At 41.2% G+C, this 16,352-nt stretch overlaps 2 protein-coding genes across 2 annotated transcripts; one reads left to right on the top strand and one right to left on the bottom strand.

Annotated features, from left to right (window-relative positions):
• Positions 1–544: 544 nt before the first annotated feature.
• On the top strand, positions 545–8,145 carry zgc:163098 (uncharacterized protein LOC100037380 homolog). Its single transcript, XM_029173543.3, has 24 exons — positions 545–838; positions 1,435–1,519; positions 1,695–1,806; positions 2,039–2,148; positions 2,278–2,345; positions 2,434–2,534; positions 2,618–2,682; positions 2,751–2,916; positions 3,000–3,199; positions 3,641–3,684; positions 4,950–5,054; positions 5,135–5,201; positions 5,285–5,451; positions 5,523–5,685; positions 5,772–5,851; positions 5,941–6,028; positions 6,111–6,239; positions 6,319–6,505; positions 6,636–6,701; positions 6,775–6,838; positions 6,942–7,077; positions 7,338–7,448; positions 7,529–7,704; positions 7,795–8,145. The coding sequence occupies exons 2-24, from the start codon at positions 1,442–1,444 to the stop codon at positions 7,907–7,909; spliced, it is 2,598 nt and encodes an 865-aa protein (XP_029029376.1). The 5' UTR covers positions 545–838; positions 1,435–1,441; the 3' UTR covers positions 7,910–8,145.
• Positions 8,146–8,307: 162 nt separating this feature from the next.
• On the bottom strand, positions 8,308–15,827 carry wdr44 (WD repeat domain 44). The gene is made up of 20 exons (XM_029173542.3): positions 15,292–15,827; positions 14,583–14,616; positions 13,745–13,819; positions 12,950–13,556; positions 12,586–12,725; positions 12,392–12,487; positions 12,174–12,310; positions 11,730–11,813; positions 11,521–11,627; positions 11,264–11,415; positions 11,037–11,175; positions 10,879–10,943; positions 10,634–10,750; positions 10,393–10,515; positions 10,110–10,301; positions 9,922–10,023; positions 9,724–9,839; positions 9,427–9,554; positions 9,183–9,317; positions 8,308–9,099 (listed from the first exon to the last, which is right to left on the bottom strand). Exons 1-20 carry the CDS (start codon positions 15,366–15,368, stop codon positions 9,011–9,013), a joined length of 2,715 nt encoding a protein of 904 aa, XP_029029375.1. The 5' UTR covers positions 15,369–15,827; the 3' UTR covers positions 8,308–9,010.
• Between the last annotated feature and the right edge of the window lie 525 nt (positions 15,828–16,352).

Below are 16,352 nucleotides of genomic sequence, written 5' to 3'. Positions count from 1 at the left end.
CGCTAATAAGTAAATCCCAGCAGGGGCCCCAGCGCAGCACAGAAGGAGCACGGAGCCCTTCGGTAATTTATCAGTACCACATCATAAAACGATGAATAAAAATAGACTCAAGTTTTAGAGCTTTACTATTTATTGGTCATTCACGGCTTAAACCATCACCTTTGGCCCAGCCTGCATCCCACTCACCTGCTGCTCACGAGCCTGTCCGGAGGTTTGGAGTGCGCACAGATATTCACACAACTCAGATGAAATCACCCTGGTTTGAGTGTAATTTTAAATACAACCATCCCGCTTCTGTTTATTATTGATTTCATCTTTTGTTTTGAAAGTAGGATTTTAACAGCAAAATCCATGTTGGTCCTGAGGTCACACCAGAGCAGCATAACAAGAATAAACAAAACGAAAAAATCTAACACCTATAATAATACCTCTTTATTCCTATTAGGTGAGTGAGTAAGTAGAACTTTCGCTTATTATAGTCAAATGATGAGACTTTGGTCGCCTCATGAATATGTATGAGACCGATTCATTTGCCCCTTAAGTGACCAAACACAGCAGCCAACCATCCTCGCGCTGAGCTCCGGTCGGACAACTCGCCTCCTCGTAGCATGTTGTCATAGAAATCAAGCGTCGTCGCAGCCCGGACGATGAAGCCCGAGCGTTTAGCCGCACGTCCTGTAGTAAGCTGCGGTTGTAGCTGAGGAGTGGAGCTCGGTGCATGCACTTTATTAGCATCCCGTGTGGTCAGCGGTCGGGCCGCCGCGTTTTGACGTTAACGGCACGAACGCCAGGCTGTTGTTAGCAAGCTAGGAGGACTGCGCTGGAACGCTAGCAGTGGGTGAGTTCAAGCTAACGCGGTGGCGTTCATAGTGGGGGGCTTTCGCACGTGCGTGGATGGTTTGATCAGGATTGTACTGTATTGCCGTGTTGTATATTTTGTCGTGTAACGGCTGCGGCAGGTCCGCTTCCCGTCGCCCACGACCACTTAGCTACGCTAAGCTAGCTAAACAGCGCTAACGCTAGCTAAGTTGGGTGACAGCTAATGTGACGTCCAGGCCTTTATATGTGCAGAGGATGTAAACACGGACCTTTAGGATATATATATATATATATATATGTATACCTAAACGCGAACCAGCAACAGCTCTGACAAGCCGACACTTAATCACAAGCCACTGTAACCTCTCCTCTGCTGCAGCAGCGGGCTAGGAAATGGTTAATTAGCCAGCGACTGTGGCTTGTTTATTGGTCGCGTTTGCAAAGTTTCAGTGGTGGAAGCTCGTGTTTGCCTGCATCTGACTCGGGCATGGCTGGTAGAAGTGAAATAAAAATAACCCCGTAGCCGTTTGGCTCTAAGGCAGCAGGTCTGCATGTGTTGGTTGCCTCTACCAGCATAGTTAGTTAGATGTGTTTGCTGTTTTTTTTATGTTGCAGTTTGACCATGGCAGACAGGAAGGGGAAACCGGTCACCCCAATCAGAACACTCACAAAGAAAGAACAAGAAGAGCTCAAAAAAAAGGTGAGAATGTTGCAGATTTCAGAGTGAGTGATTATCATGGGATGTTTTAAGCATTTTGTTCTATGATGGCGTTTTTCCCAATATAAATGATTTGACACCTGTGCATATTCGTTTAAGCCTGAATACTTTGTTTCCGCTCTAATTGAAGGAAAGAAAACTGTTTTTGTCTTTTTAGGAGGAGGAGAAAGCAGCGGAGGTCTTTGAAGAATTTGTAGCATCATTTGAGACCAATGACAAAAGCGGAGTGAAAACATTTGTCCGTGGGGGAGTTGTGAACGCAACTAAAGGTCAGCAGCCAGGATTTGTCCACAAAATCGTATTATTGTGATCCTTTATATGTGGTTTACTTTTCCCTGCATTTTTACATGTAAACACAGGCCTGAGAGTAATGATAGATTATTCTTGGGTCTAGGTTGCCACCTAATAGAAATTAGACAGAGTAACAGCAACACAGGCTACTCTACTTTTTAACAATTACCTAATTTATAGTTGTTGTACCAAATTGTATTTTTTTTGCAGAAGAGGAATTGGCAGAAGTCAAGAAATCTAAGCTGTATCGACCTGCTACAAAATCTTTCTCTGTGTCCCAGTACGTCCCACCTGTATCATCCACAGAAAGCAAAAAATCTGTAAGTTTTTACTCTGAAGTTTCTGTAAAGGCATGTACACAAATGACACAAAATGTGACCTGTCCTTTCTCTATGGTTTTATTAGTAAATTATACTCTATTGGTAATCACACTGGTTGCTGATTAACAGGCATTTAAACGAAAGTCAGAGGAAAAGAAGAAGAGCAATCTTGAACTCTTTAAAGAAGAACTGAAGCTGTAAGCCTCACTTAATGTAATCAGTTCCCTTTGGTCAGTGTTTGTTTTGGTATTTATAAATGTGTCTTTATGTGTGGTGGGAATACAGTATACAAGAAGAGCGTGAGGAAAGACACAAAAGAAAGAAAACTGACCCAGGGGGAGGAGGAGGATATGGACATCTAGACGTAGCAATATCTGGACGATCTAGTAAGAGTCTGTGTACAATATAACACTTATTTAATGCACTAAACTTTAAACTCAACCATGTTTCATTTGTTGCTTCCCTCCAGCATTATATGATGACCTAACAGTGCCGACCACCACTAACCTCTACATCAGCTGCATTAGTCCAAAGGTAAAGAAACACTGTCTTTGATTGGCCTAGCTCAACACAGATGTGATCTAACTGTTTCTATTTTTCAGATGAATGAGGAAATGCTCTGCAAAGAGTTTGGTAAGTATGGTCCACTGGCCAGTGTGAAGATTATGTGGCCCCGTACAGACGAGGAGCGATGCAGGACCTCCAACAGAGCGTTTGTGGCTTTCATGACACGGAAAGATGCAGAGAGAGCCCTGGCTGCACTTGAAGGTACAGTTGGTCTTAAATGACCAGTACCCTGCTCTCCTAATGTGCCAAACCAAGTGCAAATGTGTTATGCGTTTTTATTGCAGGTAAAGTGATTATGGGTTTTGAAATGAAGCTAGGGTGGGGAAAACCAGCTCGCATTCCACCTCAGCCTCTCTATACACCGGTGGGGGTAAGGGCCACCATGCCACCTGTGTCTGGGCTTCCTTTCAACGCTCAGCCAAGAGATCGCTTCCGCAACGACTTCACCAAGCCGCTGGGCATGTCCAAAGGGGAGCTCGACAAGGTAAACCTGCCTCTGCTGTTTCCTGCATGCTTGGTGTTCGCTGCAGTGTGGAGTCCCTGTTGCCAATCTAGGCTCTTGTAGTTTAATGCTGAGGACACTGTGGTCTTGGTGATTTTAGAACAGGGTGATTTTTTTTTTTTCAGCCAGTTGATCATGTTATCTATGTACAGTAGCATAATTAGAGGATGCTGGAGTATAGCAATGCACAAGATAAAAGTAGCAGCATCACTGTGTTCAAATTGTTCCTCACCTTATAGTATAATAGTTGATCTGGTTTAAGGCTGTAGATTTCTTTGTATTAATGGTGCTGTCACTTCCTCCCCTTATTTCACTGTCTGTGAATGGTGTCATCGTTTTCTACACTATGTGTCCTGCAGTGTTAAATCTGTACAAGTACTCACTTTTTAATATCTTCACTATTTGATTTGACTTTACAAACAGACTCTGTCCGAAGCCATAGTCAAAGTGGTTATCCCAGCGGAAAGGTACACACACTCTTTATACTATGACTGACTAGTTGTCTAACCCATGTGTTTTAGGGCTGTGGTGTACTTTACAGTTTCTAGACAGGAAGTTGTTGTTCCTAGATATGTTGGCAATTTGTCAAGCTGCATTTCATAAACAGGACAATGATAAAGAACCATTGGACAACTGGTGTTTGGTGCCTTTATTGTACAATACGAATCAAAGGTCGTCGAGCCAGTGAATGTAATCAGTTTTTTTTTGTTTCTTTCTTAAAAGCTCAGACAAATAATGTTGTTTCTGTTTTGACATAAATCCAGTGTTACTTTACTCAGTTTCATAAATGGTGCTTTTAATATGCAAAGCTTCACCAAATTAGTTAGGGAAACACTATGGTAAAACCTTTGTTCTTGGTTAACAAATTAATTTTTAGAAGGGGGAGAAAGCAAGCGAGTGAGACAGAAACCCATAAATAGTCTGCAGATCATAACACTCTGTGCAGCAAGTTTCCTGTCTGTGTATTTTGGTGTCGCTGGCCTAATCACAAAAAGTTTCTAAAGCAGTAAAGCTGCAATCTACTGGCCGTTTGTAGATGTTAGTAGCAAGACAAGTATAACATTTTATTATTAATAATTAATTTAAAACCTAAGCCTGAAAGATGTCTGGTAGTAGATTTATTACCATGAGCATTACTATTACACTGTCATCTTCTCCTGCTGAAGGCAACAGGACATAATGTACAGTATGCACCAGTGTGTTTCTGCACAACAGGCCACTCTGACAGAAGACTACTTCAAAATAAACATACCACTCTACACACTCGGCCTGCTTTAACCTTCCCATCCCTGCTTCACAGGAGATGTTTAGGTTGTGTAGCTCATAAGTCCTGTGCATGCTGACCGTAGTCTGACTTACTTATCATCATTAGTGGTTCATGTTCTTTATATATTTACTCTTCTGAGGTATTGCATTTGGAAATGGGGTGTTACATGAATAAAGAAGAATCAATGGAAAACTGGGTCATACTTCCACCAAACCTTTTTATTGTCTTTTTACTGTTTGTGTTTAGTAAATGTTGGCTTATTCTGCCTCATCCCAAATGGCATTGCAGAGTAATACAGCATGACGACCGATAGATATATTATGAACAAACAAACCTAACCTGGTGATGCTTTAGGCTGAAGTTCTGGGTAAATGTGGTAAACCTTGGACTGGTTTTCACCCAAATTAGATTAAACAATGCCTGACACATTACAAGTAGGTTTGATCCTCTTCTCTTTCTCCACAGGAATCTATTATTCCTGATCCACAGGACGATAGAGTTTGTGGTGCGAGAAGGCCCCGTGTTTGAAGCCATAATAATGAACAAAGAGAGAAACAATCCAGAATACAAGTAAGCATCGCTGTACTTGGTTGTCTTGGTTGTGTATGTTGTTACTGCCTCATTAAGTACAAATGTATTTGGTCTCTCAGGTTCCTATTTGACAACAAAAGCCAAGATCATGTTTATTATCGTTGGAAACTGTTTTCTATCCTCCAGGTATGTCTTTACTGCAAAATCTGTCTCTTTGAAAATTACATGAGTTGTTATACTGTAGTTTCTTCCCCTCAACGCTACCACAGGGAGAATCTCTGACAGAGTGGAGGACCACAGATTTTCGGATGTTTCGAGGAGGCTCTTTATGGAGACCCCCCGTCATAAACAGCTACTGTCAGAGAGGTGACGATAGCGCAGAGGGGGAGGAGGCTTCTCCCGAAGAGGAGGTGAAAAAGGGACAGCTCCGATCTGAGTAAGCTTCTGTTAGGTTTGTCATTTTTGTTTAATTAAACAACAGTCACTGATTCATCCCCTGTCCTTCAGGCACAAACAGAGACTGGAGATGTTGATTAAAGCGCTTACTCCCAGCAGAGAAGACATTGCCAACGCCATGCTGTTCTGCCTCGAGCGAGCAGATGCAGCAGAGGAAGTAGTGGCTCTCATCACTGAATCGTTCTCGCTACTTCAGACACCCCTGCAGAAAAAGGCTAGTTTTCTTCCTCAAAGGCTTAGTATGATCAGAGTTGTTGTCTAGATGCTTCACTTACATTAGATGTCATTTCTTTCCTACAGATTGCCAGATTGTATCTTGTGTCAGACATCTTGCACAACTCTTGTGCCAAAGTAGCTGGTGCATCATATTATCGTAAATAGTAAGAGACGTTCCTGCAATTCAGCTTTAATCGTGTTAATTTATTCTCTACCTGGCAGTTTTTGAGTGTTTCTATTTCCGTCTTCTCAGTTTTGAAGCAAAGCTACCGGAGATATTTAAAGACCTTTATGCAGCACACAGAAACATACAAGGCAGACTGCAGGCTGAGCAGTTTAAGGTAGTCTTGTCTTTCATTTGCCTCACACAAAAACATCTAACACAACTGGGGGAAAAAACATTTACATTTATTGTCTTTCTAGCAAAAGGTCATGAGTTGTTTTCGAGCGTGGGAAGACTGGGCCATTTACCCAGATTCCTATCTAATCCACCTGCAAAACATCTTTTTGGGCTTTACTAAAGCAGTAGAGGAGGTAACGGAGATTGCAAAGGTGAGCTGGAATAATAATTGAATGTTTTTTTATTTTAATTGGCTGTTGGACAACTTGCAATGCATGTGTCTGTTTGTAGGAACCATCTGTTGATCTAGATGGTGCTCCAATGGACAGCACAGATATAGATGGCTTACCTTTGGACAGAGCTCGCATGGAGGACATAGATGGCTGCCCACTGGGCTGGGATGCCCTGGGTGGTGTTTCTGATGATGACATAGACGGTGTTCCCTTAGGAGCCACCGGTGGCATCGATGGCATACCTTGTGAGTCCACCACATACCAAAATCATGCCTCTAACCATGGTTTGTCTTGCCTCAAAAGGTTTGAGGTTATTATACTAATCCACTCTGTGTAGCTAGAAATCAGCTCATTTATGATTCTTCTTCCCCTCAGTGGATGGCAGAAATATTGCTCTGAAAGTGCCTTTATCAAAGTGGGAGAAGACAGGTGAAGCTCAAGGTAACGCGTGTCACCAGGCAGTAGACACAAATCTTCCCACCATGATCCTACTTACCTTTCTTCTATCTCTCAGCCAAAACAGAGTCTAAGTGGGACACTGTTGCAGAGCGAGACAGGGACAATGCAGCAAAAGTGAGGTAATGCTTCATCACCTTTCTACATATTGTGACAAACCTAAAGTATATACTTATAGAACTAACCAAGGCACTGAACCCTAGTTCTGTTTCATTCTGACACCAGTGTCAACTCGCAAGATGGCGGCGACAACTTGGAGAGTTACAGTAGTGACGACTCCTGTACTAAATTTGATAGTGCAGACTTCCATAGAAGTTTTCAGATTTCAGAAAGCAGGCGGAAAAGGTTGAGAGAATTGGAGGCAAGTAAACATTTTGCAATGACTGTTAGTGTCACAGAAATATATGGTTTCCAAATAACCAGTTATGCACATTATTTGATTTAGAAAAAAAAAAAAACTTGAATTTTGTATTAGTCTGTACCAATTATTGCATAGACGTTTGATGAAGTATCCTAATCCCCTAAAATATTTTCTTTACTGTACTTCAGTTACCAATCTAAAATTAAAAAAGGTTTAAATTACATAGAATAAGCAGAACTGTTGGGATATGTTTGACACAGGTTCAGGTAATGAAGATCCAAGATGAGTTGGAATCTGGCAAGAGGCCAAGCAGGCCTGGAATGAGCATACAACAACAGGTGGAGCTCTACAGGAGCAAACTGTTGCAAAAGGTGAGCTGCTGGAGACTGTAGCTCTGGATTCACCTGCTTTCAGTCTGTATCTCACCCTGTGTTTTACTATCTCCACTTAGGAGTTTGAAATAGATGAAGCCAAGAATGAGAAAACATTGAAGTCCAAAGACAGATCAAAGGAAAACCACAGGAACAAGGAAAGAAGCAAAAGAAGTGAAGATGGGGAGAAAGGACGAGGAGGGAGTAGAGATTCTGACGACCAGACCCGAAACTCTAAGAGTATCTCTCCATACAGGCAAGCTCCAGAGAGATGTCATTTCTTGTGTACAAATGTATTCGGCAAGATTCTTACTCCTGAAGGTTGTGTGTTCCACCTTTCTGACAGGACGAGGTCTCCCAAGCGGTCCAAACATTCCCGATCGCCATCTCCAGACAAGAAGGCAGGGAAGTCAAGGTCACCACATCGATCCCACAAGAAGCCCAAGAAGAGCAAACACTGACTCTGGACCCTTGTCGTCCATTAGCTTGCCTGGTTACACATTGAACCTCTGCAGTGATCTTTAACCGGACTGACATGTCTGTTAACTTGGTCCCAACTAAAACGCAAGATTCAGAGCTTTTTTGTATAAAGCTTGCACAATGTAACTATATATATTTTTGTTTTAATATTTGTTTTTAAAATGTTCCATAAATTACTGTAAAGTTCTGACACTAAATAAATCACTGTTGGAGATGAGTGTGAGAGGGGCCAGATGTCAACATACAGGTAGTGAAAACCAACCTTCAATGTTCAGAGGTTATCGACAATCATTTTTCTAGTTTGTGTGGATTTTTAATTGAGGAAATTATTAGAGCCTCCTTTGGTTTGTTTACAAAAGCAGTATGCAAGGTCACACAGTAGATTTACAGTATCATTTTATATACTGAAATGTGCTTTCATTGATCCAAGAAATGTATGAAAAGAACTTGTCAGTATTGTTACAGAAAAAAATTACAATACCCAACCCCAACCATTAGTAACCTTAAACAGACTTTCAGTCACCCACTGAAACGTTTGACACACTTTACAGAAAAGCTTGAGATGTCAAATTTGAAAAAGCAATCTAGCTTGTGTAAGCACAAATAATCTTTACATTTCAAACCAAACATTTTTCAAGACAGGTTACTTTACACAAAACATCAAAAGGTTGGACAGTTTCTTGTTCTTAGGTGCTCATTTTTATGAAATGTGGGAGCAAAACAATCCATTAAGGTGCCCATATGGTTGCAAGTAGCCTTCTAGCTATACAGCTGTAACTCTAAACCTACATGCCTGAACCGATTTAGTTTCTGTTCAAACCAGAAGTGCTTGGAATTCCCTTGTCTTTTTTATGCCAACTGAGTCACAGTCGCCTGGTATTTTTAAAAAATACAAATACGACAGAGAATCACAGCATGTCTGCTTAGAGTCCATTTGTCCTGTTCCATGTTAGGAATCCTGAAAAAGCTACACAGCTCAGTGTCTCAGAGCAATGACCAGTAGGTAGTTGGGTGATCGTCGTCCAACTTTAGGGCCAGTTTCCACAGGCCTGAACTTGAAGTGCTAGCAACATTTGAGGTGCTCAGTACTTTTTTAAATTGATAAAAACCTTTATGGCTCCAGTGAAGTCTGCAGAGAGAAGAACTTCTGTGTGATCCGTCTTCAGGGCTCCTGAAAAACACAAAACTATTAATACTTAAATATCACTGCTCAATACTCAAAATCTGTCCACGAATCAAGACAAGTGAAAATACCTGAGGGTATTGTTTCAGAGTCTGTAGAGTCCAGGCTCTTACACTCTGCTTCTGGTTTCTCTGCCCCCGTTTCCTGTGGAACAATAAGGCCTGGGTGGGGTGCAAATATGGCTGAGGTGACCACAGCATTGTGTGCTGAAAAATACACAATTTATTGACAGTTCAATTAAATGGTACAAAAACAACAACAGGCTGATTTATTAAAATGCTGCTTAAATATAAATACTACACATAGCACCATTACCTTTAATTCCTTCCCAGAAGTCATTGCGGTCTCGTCGTACGGATGTGAACTTGCTCAGGTCATGGTAAGTGCTCCAGATGTAGATGTACTTGTCCTCTGATCCACTGACTATGAAGGAATAGTCGTGGCTAAAGGAATACAGTCCCAACGTGAGTTTTTTTTGTTTAACAGGTTCAGCGCTACATAGACTTAACACACAACGAACACATCTTGCTTAAGACTGTAAACCTGACAGTTGACAGAGTTCATTAGTTGCCAGAGAGATTGGCAAATAGCTGATTTAAGCACATTCCTGACCTGAAGCTCGCCTTGATCTGGCTGCTGCTGTTGACATAACCCTTATATTTCATGGACAGTGACAAGTCCCTCAGGTCATAAAGACGAATGCGGGAATCATTTGAAGTCACCAAAATCTGTCAGGACAGAATAAGAGGCCAGCTGTCTCATAACAAGTACGATTAGCATACTGCCTGTGTAGTAGAACTGAGACATTACCTTATTCTCCCCTGGTAAAGGTTCTATGCCAGTGATCTTGCGCCCAACTTTGTTCCTGCCTCTAGTGGACCTCACATGAATCTGAGTATGGTACTTCAAACGCTACAAACAGAAAAAAAGCATGTAGTACATCCTGAAAATAATACTGTCATGTCAAAAATAAGTAATAACCGGAAGGAACCAAATACCTCTGTGTCATAGAAGATGCATCTACCATCATAGGTACCGATAACAGCATACTTCCCATTCTGGCAGAAGTTGGCAGCAGTGATGAGTCTTGTTTGGCCATCAACCTCATTCCACAGCGCCACTTTTTTGTCTGGAATGTTCCAGAGCCTCAGTTTCCCATCCAGGGAGCCGCTTAAAAAGTATCGGTCATCCTGGGAAATGAGGTAGTGGTGTCACACGGTAAATACAGAATGAAAGCCTCAATTAGTAGAAGTGTGATTCAGCTCATGTGACTGTACTTACTCTGGGGTGGAAAGCAATGGCTGTGACAAAATCAATATGTTGGAAGCAGCAGAGACACTCTCTCCTGGATATGTGCCATAACCTGACTGTTTTATCCATGGAAGAGGAGAGGAGGAAAAAGTTCTAGTTTGACATAAAAAAAAACACAAGAAGTAAGTTAAACGCCATAAATAGTACTAGTGGGCATCTGAAAAGTGTGAAGAGCAAAAAAAAAAAAACAGTAGGCTGGTAGGACCGTCACCTTAGACCATGATAAGTCCAACAGATCGGCTGTATGACCCTTGTATTTGCAGAAGGGGACTTGACGAAAAGGGGCAGTCCTGTCTTCAGTGTCTGGGTCTTCTGGAACACAACTTGGCTAGAATCAGAGTGCAACTTGTTACCAAAACGCGCCATCTGATACTATAAAACTTAACAACCATGCAATATTTGCGGTCTAATAGTTTCAATATTTTGTTCATAAATCAAAAGCACCAATTTACTCACCCCAGGATCTGTGTCGGATTTAGAGGAGCATAAACTTTCCTGAGAAGGAGACGGTGAAACTCGACCTAGAAGAGCCAGAACGAAACAAATCTTGTTTCAGTCAAAGCTGAGTATCTAAAGCAGTAAATCATCACAAAGTGCAATGCTGATGAAATTACCTTCAGTGTTGTATTTTATTCTCATGTTGTTAAAGTAATCAAAGGCAGTCTTTAACACCCAGATACGAACTACATTATCTTGGCCTGCTGTTGCCAGCAGCCTCCCACAGTGAGAGAACTTCATCGTCCAAACAGCCCCCTGAAAAAACGCCAAGAATGCTGTAAATCAAGCATTTATTGGCGCAAAACGTCTTTTTAAACATAAACTAAACTAGAGGTAGTTTTACCATGTGCTCCCCGCTTAGGTCCTGGACCACCTTAATCTGATCAAAGTCAAAAGGACCCTTGAAGCTGTGTGCGGCCTTGAACTTGGCAGGTCGGGTGTAGGGCATGCCCTCATCGTCACTAGATGATGGATCGTCCTGATCCGTATGGAACACTGAACCATACCCCAACAGGAAAAAAAGAAAATAAATGATCAGCATTATTGTATAGAAAAAATTGTATAAAAAAATCCATCTGCTTTAAATTCTTTTTATTTTACCTTCATCACGCACACTTTTAACTTTGTTCACTGCCTTCTCTCCATACTCCTCAGCAAGATGTTTCGCCTTTTTCACAGATTTGCCCAGGAACTTTTTAAACTGGGTTCTGTGTAGAATTAGAAACAATAAAATAATACATTCTGCAATAATTTATGTGGTAAAAAAAACAACACTAACATCAGATTATTAAAAAATCCTTAATCATTACGTTTTCTGTTTCAGTTTTCCCCCATCTGTGTCCACGAGTGGAGCCTGAGTCTTTTCATCATCATCCGACTGTGCTGCATCGTTTCTGAATAAAGGAAAATACAAGTCAACCTCCTGTTAACGATAAAGTGTGTGTTCTGTCTTGAGTGCTACCAAAACCACGAAACCACTACTATTACAATATCTGCTTCAGAAAGAAACCTGGGTGTTTTGAATGATGTATTCTGTTACTTTTGTATGTTGAAGTAAAAGCACTGCTCATTTTCAGATTTGCTGTGAGAACCTGTCACTAGTTCCCTAATACATAAGCAATGGTTCCTTAATCCCACTCTAGATTTTACTTCAACAGTATTGAAAAGACACACAGTCTATGTAAAATGATACTGGCTTGCTGCACCAATCAGATCTAACAATGCCACCTACAACATAGCCTTTCTGTGCTTACGTAATGTATTCCTTTGTCCTCCTCATGATGTGCAGAGTTAGGGGATTAATCCCAGCAGGAAGTTTCTCTTCTGCCTGAATTAGAGGAATCTCTTCCCCAGTGTCGAGATTCTTGATCATTACACTAGCCAGGATTTCCTGTTACACAGAAATGTATTTGAGGGTGGTCAGTGGCTTAGATTCAAAAATAATGAAAAAGAAATCCAAAGAGACTCTCACTTCATCTGTCAGTTCTCTACCAGAGTTGGAACGGGGACGCTGAGGGCCTGGAGTTTGTCCTCTAGTTTGAGACGAAACCTGTTCATCCTCATTTTCCTGACAAAAGCGATTGGGTAATAAAATAGAATGATAATTATGCAAACTGCAACATTATGTATAGGTTTTGAGTTAGGTCTGGCTCATGCCTCGCTTACCTGTGCGGTGACCACTTTGTCTCCACTTGTGGCACTGGCCAGATCCAAGGAATGTTGTAGCTCTTTGGTTAGACTCCTCACTGTGCTGTTAGGAGACACCAAGCCAGAGGGTTCCAGAGTTTCGCTGCTGACTGAACTGACTACAGACAGAAAACAATGACAACAGAAAACGTTACCTGAAATATTCATCTATTCATTATTTGCCTCTCAATATTTGACTTTCTAGTAAGCAATAAATTGCTTCCTTCTCCTCTGGCTGTACTCTGTTTTACAGCAGCAGAGTACAGCCAGAAGACTCAAGGAAGAGTACAGTTATGTTACCAGTCCAGTTATATGTCTCGATGTTAAATTTAGTGTTCTCTACCTTCCAGACTGCTTGGCCTCAGACTCTCTTGAGACTTCTTAGAAGGTAGACTCTGCCAAGATGGCGGAGGCGGTCTTGGAGGAGGCCCAGCAGTGGGAGGAGGTGGGCGGGAGGGAGGAGGCTTTTTGGTGCTGGCTACAATGTCTGGTTCTACTGTGAACTGACGTGGGGGTTTTGTTGGCCCTGTGGAGTCAACTGGCTTGTCTGTGAATGAGACTTGGTCTAAGATGTCTGCGGGTCTCTGCTCCTTCTCCCCTTCTTTGACCACAACAGCACCACCAGCCAGACTCTGACCTATAGTGCTGGTGATGTCTGGAGGCTGAACATATTCTTGTGCCCTGGCTGATGCCCCTGGAAGGTCTGGATGGTCAGAGGCAGGTATACAGCATGCTGCACTTGTTGCAGCGCTTTCCTGTTGTTCCTCTTGGCTCTTATCAAGCTGGTGTTCCACAGCTGGCAAGGCAGAATCCACAGGAACTTCCTGAGCACTATTCTCTTCCTGTGTCTCTGGTTCTGCTCTTACATCAACTTGTAGCTGATCTAAAAGCTGAACCACTTCACCAACATCACTTCCCTTTTGACTCTCCTCAATGATGCTGTCAATGATCTATGATAAAGATAAAATGGTAGTTAATCAATTACAAAGCCACTGTGACATTTCCATGTGTAGCTTAGAGTTCAAGTATTATGTTATGGCCTATTATGTGATCCGTGTTTCTTATATTTCACTGCGGATAACAACAAAAACAGCTAATAACACATGTCTGTGGATAAACTGGATGGGAAAGCCTGTACCTGTATGGAATCATCCTGCTGAGGTTCAGGTCGTGCTACTCCACAGTTCACATCTTGTGCAGTGTTTACTGATTTCTGTTAAAGATGCCGACAACAATACTGATTTTATCAATGCATCAAACACAGATCACTTAGTACACCTTTATGATTCAGGATTAACGCTCCAGTGTACACAAAGTTGACTTAATGGTTCATAAAAGCTCTCTATTGTGTTGCAAACTGAAATACTTTGCATGCATCTCCCAAGAGCATGCACCTAATTTAAATTTCAGTTGCAACTGTCAGTGTGGGAAAGGCAGACGGTGCACAATGGCCAGATGATTCATTTACATTTACTCCCTGTCAGGAGCGAGGCACAAGATAACCAAAGCAAATATCACAGCAAGGGTTGAGTGAGTCATTACTCAACAATCTGTAAATGTTTTTGCATGAGGTATGGATAGATTTCTTTGACGCAATGTAATGTACCGGTAGGTGCAACTTCAAGAAGAACTAACAAACATTGAAGTCACCTCTAGATAAATAACTGTTAGAACAATGTTTGGCATTAGTTATATTCAATGACTATTACCAAAATCTGGCACTCTTTCATTAAGGTCATATCCTGACTAAAGCATAACAGATAACAAAAAAAGATGTAATGTATCTAAAGCAATGAAACAGCTGCAATCTATCTGATACAAGAGACGACCTCATCCAACATAATATTAGGTTTGTACTTATAACTACATGAAAATCATTACCCAGCCTTAGCAAAAAGAAAATAACTTGGGGAACAACCATTGCATGAGTGGATCTACATAACACACCCCTATTTAAACAGTGTAGGTAAACATACCTTGGGTGAGGGAATGACAAACTTTGCAGGTGATCTAATAACACAAAAGAAAAACAGTTGACAATTTAACAATTGTTTCCATTCCACATTAAACTGTTCAGTTATTACACAGTACATGACCTTTTGCTGTATCTGGATATAACTGCTAATAAATGCAAACAGAAAACAAACTATGGCTTTTAAATTAGAATTTGTATCACAACTAGTAGTAAGAAACAAACATTTGTTTTCTAAAAACCTGTCATTAGTAAAATGAATAATACATTGCCTGTCAATTAAGTGGGTTGACCCTAAACGATCTATTTACTGTCCACCAACCAGCACAGCAGTTACTTCCTTCAAACTAACCTTATTCCCATATCAGAAGACATTAGGAACACCATCATGTGACTGGTGGTAGTGTTGGCTACCTGCACTAAGAGCCAGTGAACCCAGGAACTACGAAATTAGTCTTTACATGACTATTGCACTGTTTCAATACACAATTTACTGGGCAATAAAGGTCACCTAACATGTTTCCACAACTGCTGCGTTAGTAAGAGCTGAGACACCATGAATAAGCATTAAACGTCAACCACATAACCTAGCTGTCAACCCCAAGTTGGACGGCGACTCGAAACTTACGGCACAAGATACAAATACATGCAGAAAGCCATTTGCATTCATCACTCACGAACAGACATTATATAGTGAAAATGTGGTTCCTTACACTTTTGGAGATGGAGAAAAATTAACGTCCTCGGTAGCATCATAGAATTCATCAGTGTCACTTGTATCTGACGCCATGCTAACTTCAGTGTAGATTGCTAGCTACAGTAGGCATCTGTCTAAACGCCTAACTTGTCAAGGATTTCAATTTTAACCACATGCGTTTTTTTCTATACACTACCCTTTCAATATTAATGCAATAATTTTAGTGGACAACCCCAGGTGTCGTCAAACGATCACTTTGTTGCCACACGTTACGCCATAACGTTACAGTTTGCTAGCCGAGCGCTGGGCTAACAACATCTAGACGTACGACAGACCGACACCTACAGCGAGCTAGCTGTTTCAAATTTGCATCGTCCACCGCAAAGTGCCGTCCGGAAAAAGAAACACCAAAACACGCATTTATACAAGAGCAAACACTTGATCAGGTGTTTAGCTAACGCAGACAATGAACCGTGTCATAAACAAGCCAGTAAAAAATACATCTTTAACGAAGTGAGTCAAAAGGCGGGGCGCGGACTTCTTCTACTTCACTGCTATGACAGGTGAGAGGATTTGGAGACATCACCGCCCTCTACTGGACATTTTGAATGACGACTCATAAAACCACGGACAGCCTATGATGTGGAGAAATTAATTATTGCAATACGCTAAATAAAAACAATTGCCAATTTTCTTAATTTTCATCATATGAGCAAATAATGTAAAGAAACGTTTTAGATGTAATATGGCAGTTGTGCTTAGTGGAATAAAAAACATGTTTCATAAACAGCAGCACAGTTTCTTGTTTTTAGTGGCTAATATAATGGTTTGAGTCTAGTGGAGGACCTAGAGTATATACAAGATGCCACAAAAAGTATTCTGTTTATATGAATTAAATCTATGGAACCAGAGAATAAGTCACAATCATAAACAACTATTTAAAAAGTCAGTACAATATAGGATTAAGTGATTCTGACATCAGGTAATCAGCGGGAGACTTTAATTATACTAGAAAATATAATTACATGCAAGTGCATAGCAATCAGAAACTTGTTTAACAGCCAGCACAGGTCGTGA

The sequence above is a fragment of the Betta splendens genome, chromosome 14, assembly GCF_900634795.4.
Source record: "Betta splendens chromosome 14, fBetSpl5.4, whole genome shotgun sequence".
NCBI classification, from domain to species: Eukaryota; Metazoa; Chordata; class Actinopteri; order Anabantiformes; family Osphronemidae; genus Betta; species Betta splendens.
The sequence above is the reverse complement of the archived record's forward strand: the minus strand, read 5'-3'. Positions and strand labels throughout refer to the sequence as shown.